General features: G+C 39.4%; 1 protein-coding gene across 5 annotated transcripts in view; it reads right to left on the bottom strand.

Annotated features, from left to right (window-relative positions):
• Nucleotides 1-410: 410 nt before the first annotated feature.
• st3gal4 (ST3 beta-galactoside alpha-2,3-sialyltransferase 4) overlaps nucleotides 411-23,870 on the bottom strand; it is a 38,161-nt gene continuing 14,701 nt past the window's right edge. Inside the window, exons 3-13 of one of the 5 annotated variants that reach the window (XM_085130378.1) lie at nucleotides 22,515-22,687; nucleotides 21,026-21,095; nucleotides 18,084-18,165; nucleotides 17,683-17,772; nucleotides 16,267-16,364; nucleotides 15,988-16,051; nucleotides 15,004-15,099; nucleotides 12,497-12,695; nucleotides 11,921-12,058; nucleotides 4,975-5,130; nucleotides 411-4,876 (exon numbers count right to left, since the gene is read on the bottom strand). In XM_085130378.1, the coding sequence (XP_084986504.1) occupies nucleotides 4,787-4,876; nucleotides 4,975-5,130; nucleotides 11,921-12,058; nucleotides 12,497-12,695; nucleotides 15,004-15,099; nucleotides 15,988-16,051; nucleotides 16,267-16,364; nucleotides 17,683-17,772; nucleotides 18,084-18,165; nucleotides 21,026-21,047 (1,035 nt within the window). In that variant the 5' untranslated portion in view covers nucleotides 21,048-21,095; nucleotides 22,515-22,687 and the 3' untranslated portion in view covers nucleotides 411-4,786. Of the gene's footprint in view, nucleotides 4,877-4,974; nucleotides 5,131-11,920; nucleotides 12,059-12,496; nucleotides 12,696-15,003; nucleotides 15,100-15,987; nucleotides 16,052-16,266; nucleotides 16,365-17,682; nucleotides 17,773-18,083; nucleotides 18,166-21,025; nucleotides 21,155-22,514; nucleotides 23,272-23,870 lie in introns of those variants that run through there. The other 4 variants (XM_085130376.1, XM_085130375.1, XM_085130379.1 and 1 more) reach the window with 4 other exon arrangements.

Below are 23,870 nucleotides of genomic sequence, written 5' to 3'. Positions count from 1 at the left end.
CTTGCTTATCTGCAGAGCTTTTGCACTGAACTCATAATATTGCATAATTTATAATGAGGTAAAAACAAAAGAGGCACGAACATAAAATGCTCTTTCTGGCTGCCTGTTAGGAAACAATGACACCGTGTTAGCCTTTAAATCAGCTGAGCTGGCTGACCTTTCGGGCTGTGCAGCAGATACAAGGAAACACTTAGCATAAAGTGTTGTGAATTAGTCTATTTCTAATTTTTTTTATCTCTTTCTCAGTCTGTTGCGATTTTTGAGATCTGTTGTTGTCAGTTACCTAAGAAAACTGCACTGCCTTTCTGTAGGAAGGGAAATCAGTTGGTTTGGGGTCATTTGAAAACAGGAAATGGAGCTTTTTGAAAAAAGAAGAAAAAATAGCAAAACTGATGCTGTAGAAAAGCTGCTTATCTTTCTACCTCACTCGTCTTATTTCCTGCTCATTCTCGCAGTTCCCATGGTAGTGTAATGTTTGAGCACCTGACTCATGGCAGCTCTCCGGGCTGTGGGGGTGTTACAGGATCATCAAGCCAAGCCAGATGCCCTCTCACTAGGTAGCCAGCTACATACTGTACATCTTCCACCTCTTACCACTTTAACGGTCCACTGGCCTCCTCACACAGACACATTGTGCATTGATGCTGTGCCTTACTGTTTGTGAAATAGGAAAAAAAAGGAAAATCCACATATATCCTTACCCCCATCACATTGTGGGCCAGGTGCTGCATGTAAGAATTAACAGATCACATACTGCTGAACTCCATTTTTTTTCTTGGTAGTGATACCTGCTGTTCAACAAACAGTAAAACACTGGTGTCAGTATTGACAGAGTGGAAAAGCAGTAGTCATGTAAAGTCATGTAAAGAACAGAAAAGCAGCCAAATAACCAGGATGCAGATGAGCGATGGTAAATCTTCCTCACTGAAATTACACATAAGCTTCATTTCATCTTTTTTCATGGTCAGCTGTGCAGAGAGCTTTACATGGTTAAAGTCATTTTCAAGTGACTTTTTGACAAATACTTTATTTTCCTTTCCCCTTAACAGTCCATATAATAAATAGAATATAGACGACATATCGCAGGTTATACCATCCCACACTAAATATGCAATACACAAGTAAGAAATACTTTTTTTCTTCTTTTTTGTGTGTGCGTTCATTTTGCAACAATGCTGAGGAAAAATGTAGGCCATAGGAGTCTTCAGTAGGCTACTATGTATCTCACATTAAGTCTAGTGTGTTTTTTATAGCTTGGTACAAATTTCCAACCCTTAAAACTCACAAGCATAAAGCACTAAAATCTGCTTTTCTCTCTCTCTTGTTTTTTTTTTAATCACATTGCTTACTTCTAAAATGAAAAAAAAAAACATTTGTGTTATACTGCTAGTGTGCAGCATGTGCAAAATTTTTGGTTCATGACATCTAATTAGAAAACAACTGCTTTAAAGTAAGATGTTGCTTGTGCAGGCTGAAAGCACAGTGACTTGAGCAGATGGTGTAATGAGATATATGGTAATAACCACACTGTCAGCGCGTTGGCCTGTATGAGACTGTGCTTTGACAGTGGCATAGCAATCATCCCCCACCGCGTCTTTATTCCGAAACAGATGCATTGTGAACTACAAGTTAATGCATTTGTGATCAAGATGTCCTGGGAGTCTGCATGAAAGTTCAAAGCTGTGCATTGTACATGCATTTTGTTAGTTTAGTACAACTTTTGGGTTCATTAGGTCAACATTACATGCACAGGTGAGCTTGCAGGGCTCAGTTGGTGCAGCGCAGTGTCATTAGTAACAGGGTTAGGAGTTTATGTCATGCAAAAAAGTTTACTAACTCACTGTATGTGTAATACACTGTGGCACCGGATGTTTAAAAGTGTTCATCGTATACAGTCTCATGAAAAGTCTGACCTGATTTGCAGCTGTCATATAAACAGCCCGCACACAAGGAGTCACACAAACCTTGTTCAGTTATGTAACCCCCTGTTGTGTAAGCATGCATACCCCATCGAGTGTGATGGGGCTCATTCTTTAATGAAATCTGAAATTCGATGAAACGCATTAATTCAAACAGATATCTGTTTATTCTCAAAATAAACAGATCCATGTGAAGCAGTTGCATGTGAAAAAGTTCTTCTGCATTTGAGATTAAACATATGGTGTGTAATTATGTAAACAATCATGAATGTGAGTTGGTTTGAGCAAATATAAGGGTGAAGGATGAAGGATGATGTGCTCTATTCACTCTGTAACTTCTGATGATAACCCATGAGGAAAAACACTTGTCAGTGATGGGAAAGAAGGGCTTCCTTTAAACACTCAAAGTCCTGAGCTCAGGAAAGGGTAGCCATCTGTCACAAGTAGTTGGACAGAGGGAGGAAAGAGGAGATTTAAAATAAAGAAGTGGAGCAAAGGGAGATAAAAAACAGCAAGTAGCGCCATTCTCAAGGAAAACGACAGAAGAGAGAAGAGAATGGTTGTTGACATACTGGAATGTAAAAGCATCGTGATCATGGAACCATGGAAGCTAAGGGATGATTCAGGGTCAGCTGATAAATTGCTCATAAAAGTTTTATAAGAAGAGGAAAGTTTTAAGTTTGATTTTGAAAGTAAAGAAGATGTCTGTCTCCAAAACCCAAACTGTGAGCATGCTCCACAGGACAGGAGTCTGTCTCCCATTCTTCTTTTGGTAACTAAGAACCGCAAGCACACTGTCTGACAGAGAAGTGCTCTATGAGTTTTTTTAAGATATAATGGGGCCTGATCATTCAAGGTTTTCTATGTGAGAATAGAGAATTTTAAACTGAATTCTAAATTTACTGAAGGCGAAGAGAAGCTAATGTTAGACAAATATAACCTCCCTTTCTTGTTCCTGTTAGTACTCATGCATTAGCATTTTGGATCAAGCTTTTCAGTGAGCTTTTAGGAAAACCCAATTGTAAGGAATGAGAGCAGTCTAGCATAAAATACATAAATGCACAGACTAGTTTTTCTGCATCATCCTGAGACAGGATGTTCTTAATTATGGCAACACTGCACATATGAAATGAGCCGGTGGTAGATGTTTGTTTACCTTGCAAGTTAAAGCCATCCACATAACAAATCTGATTATACTGTAAATGTGCTTTTGCTTTTAGATTCATTTGCAAATGTGTCAGTTAGCAACTGTCAATTTGAGTGTACCGAACAAAGGGGTGCATGACGTTTGTTTCTACTCTATTGAAAAAAAAGGACTGTCCTCCTTACGGGTGATATGCAGGCAAAACATGTGGACGTGAGCCACACAGCAAATATACCGAGTTTGTAGTATCCATTCATGGTCATGTGGTGGGTTCTGCTATTATGCAGGCGCAGTAAATCATATTTGCAGCTTAAAGGTATCCCGCTTCCAGTGTGACCTTGAGGAGAATGTCTGCATTGCTGCTCAGAAGGCACAACACTGCACTCAGGTGTGATATCGCTCTAGCTCCACAGACCACATTCACATCTGGAGAAACTACAGTGTGAGTGTGCTTTTACAATTAGTCAAAGTTGTAGCAGTGGCTGTATCACAGCAGTTACTGGGGTAATTGAAAACGCAGCATATGTCTGCCATTAAACTGACATAAGCAGATGAGGCGGTCCCTGTCACAGCTGAGGATGTACCACTCTGTGAATGAGCACAGCTGAAACGCCAAGGGCCAGGCTCCATTCACGTTAACATTAATAGAAGGTTTGGTGTCTACAGAGAGCAGACCATCATCGCTGGCATGTCACCTGCAGAAAGTGTATCTTAGTCCTTCCAAGTTTTTAGGTTTTTGGTTTCCCAGACGTTCATACCGCACACGTTCACTAGCACATGCACTAGTGCTAGGTTTAGTGTTTCCATTACTCCAGGCACTTTGGGGCGCGCGGGGTGGGGGGGCTGCTGCATGATTGCACCATGTGCAGTGCAGTAGACTGGCTATACTGTATAATATGCATGCAATGGAGACTTACTGCCATCTAGTGGTAAAGACAGCAATATTCAAATAAAATAAAACATTAAGAAAGGGCAAAGCAACTGTAAAATCAATTATGATCAGTTTTGATCACCTTTAATTTACGAATGTATTTTATTCTGTACATTACAAAATATCCAGTGGTACCATTTGTATCTGAAAAAAAAAAAGTGAAATAAATAATGAAACAATCACCGTAGTCAAAGTATAACAAATGAGCAAAATTGTCATTTGATTTTTAAAAAAAAGATTAACTTGAACGCAGTTCCGTACTTTAAAGATAAAGAATCAGAGTTCAAAAGAATTAACAAATTTCATTCTAAAATCGATAAACCACTCGCATCAGGCTTACATCTTAACGATATACGTGAAAAGTCCAGACAAGTGAAAACTGCACGTCAGATGTTTTCATTCCATCAACTCAGTTCATCACAAGAACCGAAAAACAACAAGCACCAAGACTGGACATCTACTGAGGAAACCAGTTTGCTGCAGCTGTCTTATCACAAACAGCTGGGTCGCTACACTTAGCATTGATGCCCAAAATTTTTTCTATTTCAGAATTTTATTAATTAATTTCTTTATCTACTGAGTTGAAGATTCTTTAAAAAAAATGCTGAACCACATCGCCAAAGAAAAACATTTGAAAAGCGGTTAAATCGCTCTATTATTTTCACTTTAGGAAAAAAAAACACACATAAGGTGCCAGGATTGTCACGTTCAGAAAAAATCAAATATCCGACCACAGAAGGCACATTAAGAGCTGAGACAGATGACCCCACGAAAAATGGAGATGGATCTGTATCATAAATGTGGATGCAGGTAGAGAATGGCTCCCGAATCCTCCAGTCTTTTTAAGGCTTCAGCTTCATGATTGAGGTCGTGGTAAGAATTCTGTAACAGAGTGGAGGAGCATTAGTATTCAAGGAATATGAAGCTTTGCCAGTGAGTGTGTTAAAACACAAAGTACATCACTACAGGTGGCCGCGCACCTTCATAGACTTCATGGTGGCATATCCATAGTAATGGATCGGCTGCTGCTGTTGGCTCTTTGAGCGAGGGTATCCGAATCCAGCAACGTGGACCACGTCACAGTAGTTGAGAGCAACAAAGATGGCAAGTATACCCGTGGTAGGATGCACTGGGATCTGCAACAAGCAAGAGATCATGACAGCCCACTGCACTTCTTCTTGTTTTCATGATTTATTATTTCTAAAATTAGCAAATATTAGTAGATACCCCAAATAAAGAACTGAAAGATTTTTACCTTGCACACCTGAATAAAAACAGGTAAAAAAAAAAAAAAACAATAAACAAAAACAGGTTTGTATAAATCAAATTAACTTTATAGAAGGAGAGTTACTTAAAGCATGTAAAAAAATGTACATGCTGAGCTTTGCTGGTTGTGCAAAAGAGGTTATGATGTAAAGACAATCTCCAGATGGCTTTGGAACTGAAACCCTAAAATAAGCCCCTCCTTTCACCACTAGATGGCGATAGAGGAAAACTGCAGCTTTATATGCGGTTCATTTGCACAAGCATTTCCATGTGCAGTATTCGCTCTCATAACCTCACCCACATGAATTATGCAAACACAGTTTTGTTTCTATGCTTTTTATTTCAACCACCTACTGTTCCAACAAAATTTAAACGTTGTGCACAACAATTAACTTAAACTCTTAAAAACAGAAAAACTTGAGTATTTTGACATTTTATTTTGAAATTCATTTGCAGCTCTGAGACTGCTGTTCTCAAGCAAAGTACAGCTGCTTTTTCAAACACAGTGATTCAAAGCATTTAAGCCCTCTGCCTATTACAGGCAATTAGTCTTTTTCACAGTAATCGAGAGGAAAGAAAGGAAAGGTGTGTGAAAAATTGATGGTTGCTACACGTATAAAGCCTCTGCCATGACTTAATGGTATGGTTAGCAATTATGTTGTTAAAAAAAGTGGACATATGTAGAGTAAGCATGGGTGCGCCATGTAAGCACAGTAAGAATGGGTGTGCCATGGTAAAGGATGAGTTTATTGTCTAAAGTCATTGTGACAGATACATACGTAGTCCTGCAAGTGAAAATGCTGGCCTTATCACTAATGTACAGGTTCACACACACTAACCTGCAAAGGTTTTAGTGTGGCTGCAAGTTAGTTACAGAGACATAAAAAACTCAAGATTTGGCTGAAAGCTGGTCTGGTGTGATGAAATCCAGGTGGACTACATCTGTAAAGAGGACACAGACTAATTCCTACAATTCGATTCCACACTACAATTTTTCCTGTATATCCCGACGGAAAAATAGCCCACAAACAGCGGTGAAATACATTTCCCTGTCTGTCCACAGAAATTCCCCTGTGCTGTTTGCCACTCCCTATATGTCTGATTATGATTACGCGTGCTCACATAGGCAAGAAGAAGAATTATTTCCATATGACCTGAAGACAAAAGAAACTCTCCATCACTTTTCAAATTAAAACCCACTTTAAGAAAAAAAATAAAATTTTCTTCATCTTTCCAAATCATCATCTGTGTTTTGTGTTTTTTTCCTGTGCAATGCTCCATCGGTAAATGCACCAGTGTTTATATTAGCCTACTTCCAGTATGTTCTTTTCAAGTTAAGGGGCTTACTGAATGTCAAAACCAATAGATCTCAAACTTTTTTTCTGGCGTGCCTCCCTTCAGGAGTCAGAAAAAGTTAACACCCCACTGTTCCTCATCAAAAATTAACAATGAAAAAGTATTTAAACTTATTTAGTGAAATGTCAGCACAGCATCTGCAACCTCTTGTTTTGGAAAAAAAAACTCTGTGTAAACCATCCTGATATCAAAATAAAGTTAACACTTATGAGCTTTAATCACATCACAGGTGTAAGCATCACAATAGACGTCATTGTGTCAAAGTATCTGAGGATGGAACACAGATTTTTTCTTGGCCTAATTTTTTTGGTGTCTTTTACTGCATGAAACTGTGCTGCAGTAGATCAAAAACTGAAGAAAACCATGAGTCAACAGATGGACATTACCCGTGGAAAGATCAATGCTGCTGAAGTGAAACAAAGTTACAGAGGTTTGATTAGAGACATAGCTAAGCCTTTTGCAAATTAAAATTTAATTAAATTTGGCACCATCTGTGAGAGCTGATATTTCTTCAGGATTGAAAAGCAGAAATTTGTCTTTCTTGCTGGAGGTCAATTTCGCAAAACAAATCAATAAACTCTACTCTAAAAAATTATGGACTGGTGCGTAATGCGTCCGCGCGTAAAGAATCGAATAAGGCAGAAAGTAGGAATTTATGACAGGAAACTGCTGTTGAAACACACTGCGAAATGGAGCTGTGCAGGAAATGTGATTGTATCAAAGTGGATTTTTTTGGTAACAATACAGCACAGGTAAGACAGAACTGATGCTAATGTTTGTCACATGTGCAGCAAAATTTTGGTCTTCTTTTGCTGCTGGCTTAGTGAATTTTGGTTGGGTTGTGATGAAACTTGCACTTTTGGACTCGGTGAGATCTGTGGTTTCAACAGAGACATTGTTTGTCCGTGTACATGCTGTCAGATTTGTTGTTTTAACTGTGTTTGGTGGTCATGGAAATGGTTTTGTGAGCTTTAGCTAAGATTCTGATATTTCAGTGATGCCACACATCTATATTTGAATAACAGATCTGGCAGCACAGCCTGTGAAACTAGCTGTTGCTTTCAGTTTCTCTTGTCTATTTAACCAGTTCAGTTTTCTTTGAAATTCAGCCACTCATTTGCCTGTACACTCAGGATGAACGCACAGGGGAAACAGGTTGATAACCTGCTTCATATGACTGTTTGTACCCCGGATATGTTGAATTTGATTCGCAGCAGAGGTCTTAAAATGAGATAAGACAGCAACAAATGTTACATACACATATTACACTGTGTCATTATAATATAATAAGAACTAGAAAAAGTTGCATTACCTGCGAAAATGCAGTGTAAATGCCTTGTAGTGGAATCTGCTGAAAACAGCAGAAGTAAAACTATGTGCTGAAAGGAGGTGAAGACACGGAAATTTCTGCTGAAAACAGGTGAAGAAGCAGATTTTTTTGCTGAAAAGAGGTGAAAAGTACGGAAGCGTAGAGCTGCCACCCAGGCAAAAGAAAAATACAAGTGTATCACGTTATAACGTGAAAAGTTTATTGTTCTAACAAGATACTTTTCCTGTTTGTACAATATACCTTTCATGTTTGAACAACATAATATCACGTTATTACAATATACATAATTATCACGTTCGTACAATATAAATATCACATTCGTACAATATAAATATTATATTGTAATAACGTGATATTATGTTGTTCAAACGTGAAAAGTATATTGTACAAACAGGAAAAGTATCTTGTTAGAACAATAAACTTTTCACGTTATAACGTGATACACTTGTATTTTTCTTTTGCCTGGGTGGCAGCTCTACGCTTCCGTAGAAAAGCCAACAATTCTGCTGAAAAGGGGTGAAGAAGCTGAAATTTGTACTAAAAAGAGGCGAAAAAGTTGAACTGTCTGCTGAAAAGAAAAAGCAGGGTTCAAACCCGGGCCTTCTGGTCTCAAGATGGCTACTTATCTCATTGAGCCAAACTGGTTCTCAGGAAACTGAAAAGACATGGAGAAACTTTTGCTGACGTGAGCAGAAGAGGCTGAGATTTGTGCTGATAAGAGATGAAAAAGCTGAAAATTCTGCTAAAAGAGGTAAACTTGTTGAACTTTCTGCTGAAAAGAGATGAAGAAACAGAAAATTGTGCTGAAAAAAGGTGAAGAAAGTTAAAAATTTTGCTGAAAAGAGGTGAAAAAAATGAAATTTGTGCTGAAAACAGGCCAAGAAGCTGAAAATTCTGCTGAAAAGAGGTGAATCAGTAGAATTTCTGATGAAAAGAGGTAACGAAGGTTTAACTGTTAACTGAAAAAAATGTTGCCATAAGCAGGATTTGAACCATTTGAACCAGAAAGACTCCTGCTGCTTCCACATGAATCAGATCTGCTCGATTGACTGGTTATCACATCAAAATGAGCACAATGCCAAAAAGGAAGAACTTAAAGACATAATTGCCCATCAAATAACACCACGCCATCCATACACACACACATAGACAGAGGATAAGAAAGAATAGCGTCATAGCAAAGATGATGGTGAGGCAATTAGCCACAACATGCAAATCAACCTGACTGTGCAATGCTCTCTGAGTAAGCAACATAATTATGCATGCTGACACAAACAGAAGGAGAAGATGCCCAAGGCTACGTGTGATGTGTATAGCACTGTCTGGGGAAACAATCAGTCTGTCTTCAGGAGGCTACAAGTCGCAAAAGTGCCATAAAGTGTAAAAAACAAGTCTTCTATTTGTAAGATAAGGTGCAAACTTGCCCACCCAGGCAGAAAAGAACCATCACCTGCGTGAATTGCTTTATGAGAAGCTTCAGGCTACGTCCACACTAATGCATTTTTGTTTGAAAACGCATCTTTTTCTCTCCGGTTTGGCCTCCCGTCCACACTGAGCTGCATTTTCGCTCAAGGACAACGCAGCTTTTTGAAAACGCTCTCCAAAGTGGATACATTTGAAAACGTTTTCGCGTAGCAGTGTGGACAGCGAACCCGGAGCCTTTTCAAAAACGATGACACATTTTAGTCATGTGATGCAGTCATTTGTTTGCGCTCAATTTTGACAGCCCTATTAAAGATTAATATCAGTTTGTACATGCTCCAGATAATCGCTTTTGCAACTTTGTACTTTTGTGTTACTCACAGCAACAACTCCAACTCATTGTTAGTCCATTTAAAAAATTCTGTGCTTTTCCTCAACATTTTGCCGCAAAAGTAAATAAGCAGCAGACAGAAATGAGGCAGATCAAATCGTCTTGCCTTTCATGCATCCACAGTACTGGAACGTAAGCGTTTTTGGCCGTTTCAATGTGAATGCACAACTCTGTGAAAACGACTGAAAACGCTAGTGTGGACTCGGAGTGTTTGCAGATGAAAACGCTGTTTTCAAATTTATCCGGGCTGGTGTGGACGTTGTCTCAGTGGAGTTTTTTGAAACCCATGTTGAAGTGTGAAACCCCAGGGAAGTGCTATTTTAAAAGTTTATTCAGAGGTACAGCAGGGCTCAAGTGTGTTTTTTTTTTTATAGTTTTGCAGGTCAGGTCAGGCTGGCATCCGGTACTCAGTGAACAATCAGCACAGCTACTCAATGTATGCTAATAACTCTACTTCTGCCTTTTTCAGGAGATGTTTAAAAGAAAGCCTACATACAACACACCGGCACGTAGATGACAGTAAGGGTTCATTTGCGTGAGTCGGTGAGTTTTGTGTGCCCTCAGGGTTAATTTTTTGCAAAATGTGTGTCTAAACAAATGTGCAGTCGGTTATAGCAACAGAGATAACAATTTGTTTGAGTAGCCTTGTCAAGAATCTGAAACAGAGGTTTTGCCACTGCACAGAGCATAATCGGTAACCTGAGGGAAACTGATGATGCCAAAGCACAGGAGTTCCAAAATGAGACAAAGTGTATCCAACAACAACACAGAGTAAGGGCGTGCCAGATGCACATTTCCATCGTGTTCAGCAATGTGTAAAAAATGTCATGCTTACAGCCCCGAATAAACATAATTCAGGTGTTACTTGAAAACCTTACTGCCTGCAGGCCCCAGTTCTCCCACCACTTCATCCCACCCCTCCCACTGCTGCCACCCAGCCATTCCCGTACAAGCTGCACATATGGTACAGAGCTCCTGTCGAGTGAGCCCGCTGATCGCCTGCAGGATCTCTGCCTTCCCGCTCCTCACTCTCGTCTTGTAGCGAACCAACTGTGTTTATACCCAATCTGAAATGGTTACACCCATTGTCAAGTCTTTGACAAAACGGTCTCAGTGGGAACAAGCAGAACCAAAACAAAACTTGGCTGAAGATCCACATCGACGACGATCCCCACCAAACACACAGAAAGACACACATGGCAGATGAGATGCTATGGACCAATAAAAAAAATGCTGTAATACACCAGTTTCAGTCCAAGAGGGATCCCGTGGTGTTTCAAAATCTGATCAGCAGGGGAAAAAAAAGAAATGTCATGCACTCTGGATCTTCATTGCGCAACTGCTGTTTTTCCTTGAGTTTATGGGTTTAGAGCAATGCTTTCACTTTTACTTTTCGTGTTTTGATTCAGCCATCTTGCATTTCATTTGCCTTCTACTTAAAAATGTCAAAGGATATGCTCAGTGAAAACCAACTAAACATTAAAATCGAGTTAAAAGTTAGTGAAGGCCACAGTACAAAAGCAATAATCCGCATCTCAGATAAGCACACTGGGAACTGCCTTTTACCTTTAAAGACATACAATAAGAAAACAATATTTTGGCTTTTCTTACCCCCAAAAATGAAATAAGCCAATCATTTCCCAGGGAACCACCGATTTATCGTTGAAGACATGACACACTTATCTTACAGTGAGATACCAGGACGCCAAGCAGAAGCTAATTGTCACCAAATTCACAGTAATCACCAACTAGATTTCAGCAGAAATGCCTCTTACAATAAACTGTTTACCACAAAGGTCATGACGGATCATTCTGAGGAGCTGTGCCTAATCAGCAGAGGCTCCATCCACCCTTGTTAACATTCATGTGGGAAGCAGTGAAAGGCCAGAAAAGAAGAACAGAGGCATAGGAAAAAGAGCGCAGAAGAGGAAGAAAAGTCTGCTGCCGAGGATGCCAGGCATTCTTGGTATTGCAACATCCCCACCACAATTACAGAGCAAAAACTTACGATTAAGTAAGAAATGGGACTGATTTGAGTAAGGAATAAGACACTTTGGTTTGGATCTGCACTGAAACTTCTACTACCACAAATTGAGATCACGCATAGTCACGACTGCAAAAAAACCAAACAAAAAACACTTAAGTGAAAGTGATCACTCACCTGTTTGCTCTTGGGGTGAAAATTGATCTTTAGCAGCTTGACTGCAGTCTGATGCAAGAAGTGTGGGTCCAGCACTCTAACTTTACTGGCGTCACCCAACCAAATTTGAGGAGGGGGCTTCCAAAAGCCTTTCCTGACCTGGCAAAGACAAAAAAACAGACAGGGTGTTTACAGACTGAGAGTGAAAATGGCCACGAATCGCCCTTTATTTGGCAGAATGGATGCATGCAAGGAGAGACGCATGTAAATCTCCCTCATGTTTGGAGGACACTAAATCGATGTGCAAATTAGTGGGTAATGACCCTGCAACTATTAGCAGCAGGAGGCCGGAGGTGCCGTGGGATACGGAGTGAACGATGCCTCCAATGGAAACAACATTTAACTCTGGAGAGTGTTGGCACTGCTCAAGTGGAACCTCTTAAGTAGTTGTTCCTGATATGCAAGACAGACAAGCTTGAAAACTAAACAGAGTGTGTTCAGTTGAGGCAGAGAGGGGAGAGAACGAAAGAAAGGGAGATGACTGTGTGTGCGTAAGAGGGTCTGTGTTTGCATGTGGGAGAGTGCATTCTCACACACATCCAGTACCCTCTTCTCATTGTAGAGGATCTCTTTGAGCCACCGTAGATCTTGCTGTTTGAAAGGCACCAGGACCATAAGGGTGTCAGGCTCATTGTCCAGTCCAGGGTTGTAGAAGGCTGACTCAGGGTAGAAGAACCTCATGGTGGTCTTGTTCCCCACGTCTTCCTCATAGCCTCTTACCGGGGCATCATTCAACCTGAGGCAGGAATAAAATATGTAAAGAAATTTAAAAAAGGATTTTCAGAGCTGTTTTAGTCAGAATTTCAATTTTTGCAATTAGAAAAAAGATTGATGTAAATGAGCATTGAATAACCATTATTCCGTGGATCGTGAAATACTGCACTCCCCACCCACGCATAGTTTAGGTAAAGATTCATTAGGTGATCTTTGCATGCAATGTTCACTGAAATCTGATAATACTCTAGGAGGAGTAACAATTCTTGTAAATAACATAAGCTCACAGGTCCTTCAGCCCGAAGGTGACAATTCTTGATTTTTTGTGTTTTTGCAGATTTTTCACACTTACATGTTTCAGATCAATAAACTAATTTTATCTATTAGACACGGACAACCTGAATAAGTACATGTGGCGGAGTTGTAGTCCCTGGCTCAGCTGCAGGGGAGGGGTGGTGCAATGAGCTCAAGTATGCATATGTTTTTTTACAGAACTTTATGCTGATGCACAAACTCAACAGCTACATCCTTTATTGCACAGATAGTCCATGACCATCTCTTTCGTTTCTGACAAATTAATGTGCAACAAGGATAACTTGCAACACTCTTTTTCTGGTCAAGGTCTACTCAGCAGAGATGCAATCACTGAGACTTCTGCTAACTTGAAGATGAGGTACAGCGGTGTACAGCACAAATAAAACTGGAGAAAACGCACTTCTGTGGTGAGCCAATGGACGATGGCAAATAAAACATGATTTACCAACATGTCACACCGCAATCAGTCTTATGAATACTAAGAAGTCTTTTAGCTATAATGTCATAGCCTTTATTCCGCACTAGGCTATTTGTATTGCTCAGGGATTCATAAAACCTATTGTTTTATTTGCTTAATGTTTGTTTAAAGCATGTCAATAACTGCGTTAAATATACATTTCCTAAACTTGCATTAATATTTGCAGCAGCATTCATTTTGGTGTATGTGTAAAGTTGCACCCAGATATGTCGTCTACTGACAGATATTATCTATCACACGATTAAGAGCTGGGGGGAAAAAATTAATAAAAGTTAAAAAGTTGCCTCAGAACAGGATGGCTAACTCACACTACGCTGTACACAGCCTGAAATTCAAAACCTTGTTCACTCTGTGAAATAAAAAAACATTTGTGTTTCATCACTTAACAAAAAAATACAATATAACTCTATAGTTGACAAATTCAATAGCACAGACTGAGAACATTAAATTATTAGCAAGCACTTTGAGAACTTAATTCTCAACAGGCTTTTAAGAAGTCAAGCAGTGTTTCCATGGCAGGAAAAAAGCCAGATGACGTCAAAATCTCAGGCATGCATTGAATTCTGAGTGTCAATAACCTGACTTGGCTGGAAAATCATTAGAAGAGAGCGAGAGACGTGAGGGGAGGGAAAGAGGGGGGGGGGGTGCATTGCTGCCAGGCCTAATTCTGGCTGTTTGAAAGAGGCTTAAAAAAACTCAGAATGCGGTCGTTCATTCCAAGGCTGTAAAGTCAGATCTGCTAAATGCCTTTGTCCCTGAGTAAACTCAATGCTTTCTTTTCTGCTTTTAAAGAACCTGATTTGACCCAAACTTAGCCTGAGAGGACGGCTCTGTGTCAGAGTCACATGCTTATACAGTCTACAGCTAAGTGAATTAAACCCTATTTAGAGAGGCTGGGGGTAAAAGAAATCAACACATTCTCTTTTTTAAAATGCAATAGCAATGAGTCCTAACTGCCTTGAAACATGGAAGTTTAACTGCTCTCCTTTTAAATCAACCTTGGACATGATTTTTTCTGATTGGCTGTGCTTGATAAACAGAAGGGCAGAACAGCAGGTTGGTTGGGTTTCAATCCCTACAACAAAAAGTGTAGACGACCTCACTAATGACATCGCCAACAGCTCTATCCCTCAACCTGCATGTACATGCACCTATATTTGAAAGTCCTACATCCCTTAATTCGCTCGCAAACTTGGGTATCCACCCAACCTGGCTGCCCACCAGGCGAGGTGATGACACTACCCCAAGCCTTTCAGGCTGAGGGGCTGAAGACTGTCAGCAATCAACTATTTAGAGCAGTCTGAAGTCTGAGCTTCTGGCTTAAAGAGATTTAAGCCATATACTGACTTCATTGTTTGCAACTTTGAACATTTTTAATCCAAGCATCCATCTAAATAATTGGATTTAAATATATGGCAGACACTTTCAAACACACTTTAACCCCACTATTATTGCACAGTAGAGCATATCATTTCATTATAATAGCATAATAAGGAAAAATGATTTCACTGTTGTGTGGAGTATGATTATTGCTTACCGAATGACCACATCGTATTTATTAATGATGCTTCCCAGGGAGCTGTTTTTAATGGCAAAGCCATTACCTATGACTACACAAGTTCTGCATTCAAGGCTGTGGAGAAAAACAACACAGGTTCACATTATAAATTAAATGTGGCAAATTTGTCTTTATCAAGGTTTCTCATCAGTCTTAAAATGAACATGTTTTGTTCAGTTACAAATAAAATGGCTCTCTGGAGGCAAAAACCTATCATCACTACTGGAACAGCACGCGAGGACATTGATTGTTATAGGGAACAGTTATAGAGAGCGTTTTCACAGAACTCACACTCACCCACAGTTAGCATGTTAAACGTTAAAGTTCATGACAGCACAATTAAAAAAAAGATGGAACAAGTGTGGCTTGTTTGGAACGTTTGCCAGGAGAAGGCCTCGTCTTTCTAAAAAGAATGTGGCAGCACAGCTTAGGTTTGCAAAGCTGCATTTAAACAACCACAGGAGCTCTGGAACAATCCTATGGACAGACGAGAACAACGTGGAGATGTTTGGCCATAATGCAGAGTGCTACATATGGCAAAAACCAGTGCCTGCAAACCTCCATGTTGTAAAGAAAAATGGACCAAAATTCCTCCACAATGATGTGACAGATTTCGAGTTATTGCTGCTAAAGGCGGCTCCACAAGCTGTTGAATCATAGGGTGTTTTTCACAGGACTGCATAGTGTGTATTTGTTGGCACCAATCTTGGCCTACTCTATTTTGAACATGATGGCTTGAATTGGTAAACAGAGCAGGATACTGAAAAATGTTTAAATAGTTAAGAATATTTAGAATAATAAGAAAAGTGCAGATTGTGTATTTTTCTAATTATTCTAAATATTCTTGTAAATAAAAAAATTGTAAGATGGTCTAAAAAAGCAAATCGTTATCCATGATTGCAACGTTAAACTAATTCGCTTTACTACTGTTGGCCAAGTTTACTAAAGTGTGCTCAAACTTACTTTTCGATGTTGGCTGGCACGTGATAATTTGCAGTTACAGCAAGCACTTTCAGTAGCAGCAGCTCTGGGATGAAAAGTGAGAAATGGAGAAGTTCAAAAGTTAACGCCGAACACAGAGCTTGAATTGGTGAAAAATCTACAGTCCTGGGTTTCAGCTGTATTAACAGTTTAAGATGTCATCTATTTAATCCCCAGTCCTGGTCCCAGTCAAAATGAGACAAATTTGCTAAAAGTGAGTGGGAAGAGTGGGGATTAATGTAAAATGCAAGGTCAACATACCACTGCCCTTAATGCCATAAGGTAATGCCAGATCTGACAGATGCTGCCGCCAAAAGAAATCTTCCATTTTCATAAAGAGCTGCGTCCGTCTGCTAATGCTGCATGAGAAATGTCAAAGCAGGGTTTATAAGATGATACCACACAGTTTCAGTGTACAGATGAGTTATGCTGCCAGAGGCTTTGTGGCCGGGAGAGCAAAGAAAATTGCTTCAAGTTTTGTGTCTAAAATAATCAACCCACACAATAGACAATACCATCTGTTCTGCCAAGCAGTACAGTGTTCAAGCTAGCACATAAAAAAGAAAAAAAAACTGCTTTGTAATCTTAACTGATGCACTAACGTTACCAAATGTTCTGGTACCCATTAAGCAGGTAAGCCAACCTCGTTATAAGAAAATCACCTATTTATATGATGCCATTCAATAGCAATTTCCTTCATTAAAATCCTCCGCTGGCATTCCCTCGCCATGGAGAGGGGAAAGAAAACAATAATGCTCACAGAGCCTGTGGAGTGAGACAAATGTGGCAGGTTGTAATATGTGAAACAGTTGCTCTTCTGTGCTCGCTCACTCCAGCTGTTTATAACCTACTGTCTTTGACAGTAAGTCTCTCAGGCATTTATTACTCTTGTGTGCCAGCTAGCCCTCTGTAGGAGATCAGGATAAATCTCCGGGCAGGGAGTCTAATTAGAGAAATGTCATTGTAACTGCCTCGCAGGCTTCCTTGTGACTGACTCATGTTAAAAATCCAAGAACAACGGACTGGCAACTCTGAACTGAACTGAACTCTTTTTCAGCTACACATCTTAACTGTTGCAAACGCTAAAGGGCAGGCGGTGGAAGGTCGACTGGGCTAAATAAATAAACAGTTACCTTGGATGAGGTTTGGCCAAACCACACATTCCCTTTTACTAATAGAGCAGAGCCAAGAATAAAGGTGAGTAAATATACAGGTCGATAAACTGATAAGAGACTAAAAGATAGATAACCGTGAGCATGTTAGAGAATGTGAAACAGGGATTAGTTAACAAAACGGGCTAGACATTATCAAGTTATAAAAAAAATATGCATATCTCATGAAGACATTGTTAGCCAAAATTAGTTTTTCACATTAACTCCCCCTCTCTGGCTTTTTATCAAGACATTCCACTGGAATGACTGAAATTTACTGTAACCATTATTTAGATGGAAACTCTTTTTTTAAACATAACTCCTGCTTCTTCTCTGTAAAATGTGCTTTTCTGTCATGACTGGTACAGAGCAGTCCAGTTTCAAGGAACTCGGCACTTTTTGTTCAAATAAAAACACTGGTATACACCACTCCTTTAATAAGTCAGTTCCCCCCCCCCCCCCCCCCCCCCAAAAAAAAAGAAAAAAAAGAAAAGAAAAAAGAACACACAGACATGCCATTACTCACTTAAAGTCAAGGCTCTCCCATTTCTTCTGGGTTAGCCAGCCACCACACAGCGACTTGCTACTGCTGGGAGACTTGCTGGTGCCTCCATAGCTAAAAGACAGTTGCCACAGCTGGCATGAAAACTACTGCTGAATCAGTGAAAATGGAAAGTGCCAGTAATTTAGTCCAAAATGCTCAAAAAGTACAAAAATTGCTATGTGTGAGGCTTTGGTTGACTAGCAGCTCAGACCACTTTGTGAATAACATGGGCTGTCTTCTCAGGTTTTAGTGACTCAGCACTGGCCAGAAATCCTGAGAAATGAGTATTACTGTGATTCTGTGACTCAATACCAGAGAAATTAAGAAAGAAAGAAAGAAAGAAAGACATGTTTGTGTTAGAGTGTGTCTTTGTGTGAGATTACCTCTGAATCAAGGCATATGAACAGTAGAACATGACAAAGGTGACGAAGAACAGGAGAACTGGGAGAAGCCTAGGCCACCATACTGGAGCAGACAAAGACAAAAACAGAAGCAAACATACCAGGTTATGAAAGTAGAGTCAGTTTCTGGCAACACCTGAGAAACGATACTCAGTCTTCTTCTATGCAAATTATGTTGTTTGCTTTTTCTGACGTGCCATTTTGAAACAGGTGTACGGGCAATGCCAATGAAACTGATTTTCATTCAAATATCACTTTCCAAATTAAGACAAATGCAAAGGCTTATAGGAAACTGTCCATCTGCTAGGATTTATTTTTAACAGCAAAGAGTGAAGATCACAAATTACGATATGATGTTCTTAAAAATGGTTTGAATTCTTTAAATACACTGAAAAAACCTGCAAATCTCATAAACACATATTTTATTCACAACAGAACATATAACAAATGTTTAAATTGAGATATTCTACTTTTTCATGAAAAATATTAGAAAACGATGGCAACAAAAGGCTCAAAAAGTCAGTGGTGCTAAAAAGAAACAGCTGGGGGAACATTTTGCAACTAATTCAGTTAGTTGACTAGAATTAGAATTAGAATTAGAATTCAACTTTATTGTCATTGCACATGCACAGGTACAGGGCAACGAAATGCAGTTTGCATCCATCCAGAAGTGCTTTAGTGATATAGATATACTACATGTTAGACTACATGTTAGTTACATGATTGGGAATAACAAGAGCACCTTAGAGAGGCAGTTTGACAGAAGTAAAGCTGGGCAGAGGTTCATCAATCTGCAAACAAATCTGTCTACAAACTATTTCTGAAATTTGAAAGTGTATATACAGGTTTAAGATCAACATATGCACAACCTTTCCAGAAAATGTGTCTTTCAGGAAAGGTTGTGCATATTTTAGCAAGACGATGCTAAACCACATACCACCTCTATTACAACAGTTTCATAGCAGAAAAGTACCTTTCATCAACTGAAAACAGTTGACACATCATGAAACCAAAAATACAACGGAGGCAAAGAAGAAGAGAAACAAGGATACTACACAGTGGTAAACACAGCTGTTACCCAACTTTTTTTGAACGTGCTGCTGCCAACAAATTCAAAATGACTTATTTTGTTCGTAAAATGGCTAATTTCTAAGTTTCAACATTCAATATGTTTTCTATGTTCTATTGTGAATAAAATATGGGTCCATTGCATTCTCTTTTTATTTACGTGCCACAGTTGGAACGCGAAGGGTTAACTGATGGCACGACCATAGCTGGACTGGCAATCAGGCATACCGGGCATTTGCTCGGTGGGCCGATGATTTTTATTTTTTTTGTAACGGTATAAATGAAAGGTGGTGGATTGGCCAGTTGCTGGCCGGTGTGTAAAAATAACTCAGTTGTTTGGTGATGGCTATGGCGTAGCCATCACCAAACAACTGAGTGGTGGAGGCTGGCAGGTGGATGAGGGAGAGGGGATGCAGAAGGAGAGACCTGAGGCGGCCGCCGGTCTAAGTGTGAACTGAACTTCAGGTAAGAAGTTATGACCTGCAGTCTATCTGGGTCAGATATAAACCAAGTTTAGGTGGAGTTTATTTTCGTTGTGCTGACTTTTTACAGTCAGTTACAATAACTCGTACTGCGTACTAGCTAGCATGACAGAGTTTCTATACAGCTGGGTGGGTGCTATGATGTTACTGATAGTGAACTTTATTTTATTTATAAGGTTTGTTAGTAGAGTTGCCAACCGTCCCGCATTCAGAGAAATTATTACGTGTTTCGTGTTGAGCTGAGAAGGGACGCAGTTTGTCCCGGACTTCAGCTAGAATGGAAAAAGACACAAAGGTGGAGTTATTCTGTCTTTACGCTGCACAGCTGCCTCTTCTTCTCTCATTCTCTCTCTCCTGTTGCTACTTTAATCATGAAACTAATCAATGATCAGCTGATTGGCTTTTCTCTCTTGTTTGTTTATCGCCCACTTTGCGCCAGAAAGAGGAAACTGAGGAACTGTCCGCTCAGCGCAGCATCAGCACCATGAAAATACACGGATACATCCGTAGACTCGAGACAGAATTCACAATGCGTTTTTGGGACTTTCAGGCGTATGGACCAATGTTTTCTTTTCTGATCAAACCAGAAATCTTTAATGAGCAGCTAGATTTGTCTCGCATTAACTGGCTGAGTTAATACCAGTTAATGCAACATCGAAGCAGCTGGAATCCACAGCTGTGCGTGTTCATGGAGCTTGCATTTTCACCTGCTGGACATCACTACCTGACAAGTTTAACTGTCTTCAGAACATTGCAGAGGCCTTATTGACAGTATTTGGCTCCACATATCTGTGTGAGCAGATTTTTTCTCACATTAGTGTCCTCAGGTAGCCGTCTGAATGCTGGACACTCGGAGACCTGTGTCTCTGAGTGGGAGACCAGAGATCAGATTGATATGTGTATTAACAAACATGCCATATTGGCCCAGTTTATTTTTCTTATCATTGTTGTGAGGAGACCATAAATACTATTTGCATTTTCTGTTGTTCATTTGCTTTTATGGAGTTCTTGTTATGGATAAAAAGTGTCTTTTCTTTGTTTCAAAATAGCTGATAACTATTCGCTGATAGCTGGCAACATCTGCAAACAAATATAATTCTATAAAGTGGTTCTATATAGTGTGTAACTGTTAATATAGAGCGTTATTAAATTTATTGCTAATACAATCATATGGTACACTGACTTCTGAGGAAATTTTAAATGGCACTTGCCATCAAAAAGGTGGCCTACCCCTGCTCTAAAGACTACTGTGCTTGGACTTTCTTCTCATCAGGTTCAGTGGTAAAGCTACACTGTACAGTAAACAATGCAATGAAAATACAACAACAGCAACAAAAACCAAAAATAACAATCACAGACAGCAAAAAGGCTTACTTTTAGTTGCCTTCTGGGACATCTTCACATGCTCGCTGAGCCTCTCATGACTTCACAATATGTGGTCACCCTGGTAGTAGATACAGGAATAAGAAATCTCAAATATTTGCACATATGACACTGCCTTTGCTGTAAAAAAAAAAACAAAAAAAAAAAAAACTGAAAATGTGATCTGAAAGTCAAATGAGATGAAAACTAAGATGTAGAGCGTTTTCCACACATATGTAAATGTGTTCAAAGCATTTAAAAAAAAAGGATCACAATGCATTTCACAACTACAACCAAAAGCTAAAAATACTCTAAGTTAAAATGAAAACACACAACAATGTGCACTAGCTAAAAGCAAACCTATACAAATAAGCCTTGAAGTGCTCTTTAAAACTTTCAATAAAGTCCAGAGATTTCAAATGTATTAGTAGTGCACAAGGTTATTGTAGTTAGCTGAAACTAAACTAAAAACTAATCACAAAAAAAACATTTTAATTCACTAAAATAAGTATAAAATTAGACCTTTGAAAGACTCGTTAGAAAATATAAAACTTTAATAACTGTAATAGTGCATTCTGTAGTTCACAAGCTCAAAGCTCATAATCTGTTTTAGTTTTCAGTCTAGAACAAAGTGAACCACCAAGAGGTTTAGGGTGAAAGACCAAAATGACCTGTATGTATGGATGTAGGAGTTACAAAGGTTTTTGATAAAACCAAAGAAGAGGCAGTGAAAAAATTACATAACGTCAATCACTTTGATGCAGTTCTCACATCCAGAAGTTGTCTCACTACTGTTAATGCAGTTCTCAAATCAGAAACACTTTTCTCCCCACTCAATTGCATTTCTCATTATTTCTATCTACATATACTTCACAACTAAATGTATTTGTAATTATGCTGACGCACTTCTTACTTGAATCTCACAACTCATCAAAACAGCTTGTACTTTTGTCAGTCAGAACTGTAGATACTTTATTTCATTACATTTTTTCTCAATTGCTTTAGTAATGTTTAGATGTAATTCCTTACATCAGAAACGTCATTCTCACCACTCTCCAAGCAGTTCTGAAAGTTATACAGTTAAGCATTTTTACAAATGGTTTTATACTTTTATTAAAAGGCATCTGAAGGACTTTCAGACCATGAGAAACAAAATTCTTTGGTTTGATGAAACAAAGATTAAAGTCTTTGGTCTGGATGCCAAGCATCATGTCTGGACAACACGTTCTCATCCCAACTCGTCACATAACCATGCGATAAGATAAATCGTCAGGATGTTACGCATTCAGAGGCACGAGAGCCGTTTGGAATGAATCTATAAATGCAAATGTGTTTTACTCTCTGATCATGAATCGCTTTGGAAAACACTATCTGACTGGGTTAAGGTTATGGTTAGGGTTAAGGTTAGGGTAAGGGCTGGAGCGTGTGTTACCGCTGCGAGCGGCATTCTATTGGATTCAACTGAGAATCTGGAGCGTATCATAAGGACGCCAAAGGGTACCTTTCGCATTGCTATGAGATGCCTCGGGACATGACAAATTGCCGGTATGTCACGTGCTGGGAAAGAGAATGCTCGGGTCTAGGGAAAACCCGGCACCGTTCATCACTGCGGAAATGCCATCCCTACAGTAAAGCATAGCATCATGCTCTGGGGATGTTTTTCAGCACCAGGAACTAGGAGAATAGTGGGAGTAAATGGAAAAATGAATGCAGCAATGTACAAAGACATCCTTGATGATAACCTGCTCTACAGTGCTCTGGATCTCGGAGTGTGATAATGGTTCATTTTGCAATAGGACAATGACCTGAAGCACACAACCAAGACAAGAAAGTATACAAAACTAGTAAAAACTATAATTGGACCATGTCGGATTCATAATAAACTGGTCACTGAACTAAAGGATATAGTGTCATTTTTAGCACTTTGTGCTTGGTTCAGTAATGCACATCTTATCTATTATCTGATTTGTGACAGAAGCCAGAGTCCTTCAGAAACAGTTTAGCATGCCTGACCATGCTTCAGAATCAGCAGAAGGAGTGCAAAGCAGAACGTCTATTTTAGGATACACATGAGTGCACATGCATTTGCTACATTGCATTAACAGTAATATAATACTGGTACAAATTTCTTAACACTACCACAGGGTTGCTCTGCAGATTGTACTTTTGCAATAGACTGTAGGCCAGTCAGGGCACCTACTGTAAAACAAAAAGGTTATCTCCCAACATGAAATTTAATATAATGCTGCTGGCTGAATCAGGGAGGAGTTATATAGGGAGTTATATAGGACAGGGAGGAGTTATATAGGACAGGCGCACGCTTGGAACGCAACTGTATTTTCTTTCATAAAACACAGTTATTTTGTTTTCTCCTCTCCGCCTCACTGTGGTCTCCTGCTGTCCACAGAATTACAGGTTGAACATGTTCTACGCTTGTACTCATTGTTGTGCTGGACTGTTGTGGAGTCTACCATTATGAGCCATTTGTTTGCTTCAGATGTTTCACTTAAATAAACTCAGTTACTCTCTGAACAGATTGATTTGTTAGTTCAGACATGAACTAAAAGCTGCTTCCCCATTTCCTTTGCAAACCCTGCAAGTTTTTTTAAAAAAAGACTTCCTAAGTTAAAGTTGAACAGATCTTGCAGACATTACAATGATGTCAGATCAAGGTACTTCCTAAACACTGCCTGGATGTCACTGTTAGACTTTCTAGCAATACAAAGTTCAAGAATTGTTTTAGCATAAAAGGAGACAAACTAAAGCTTTCAACTCACAACCTCACACTTTTGGGCTCTGCACTATCCTACTAAGCTGATTAACTTGATGTTTATGTGATGCCATTCCTGAGTTTTTG

Source organism: Neolamprologus multifasciatus, chromosome 14 (genome assembly GCF_963576455.1).
Source record: "Neolamprologus multifasciatus chromosome 14, fNeoMul1.2, whole genome shotgun sequence".
Taxonomy (NCBI): domain Eukaryota; kingdom Metazoa; phylum Chordata; class Actinopteri; order Cichliformes; family Cichlidae; genus Neolamprologus; species Neolamprologus multifasciatus.
Note: the sequence above shows the minus strand (reverse complement) of the source record. Positions and strands in the feature narration are given on the sequence as shown.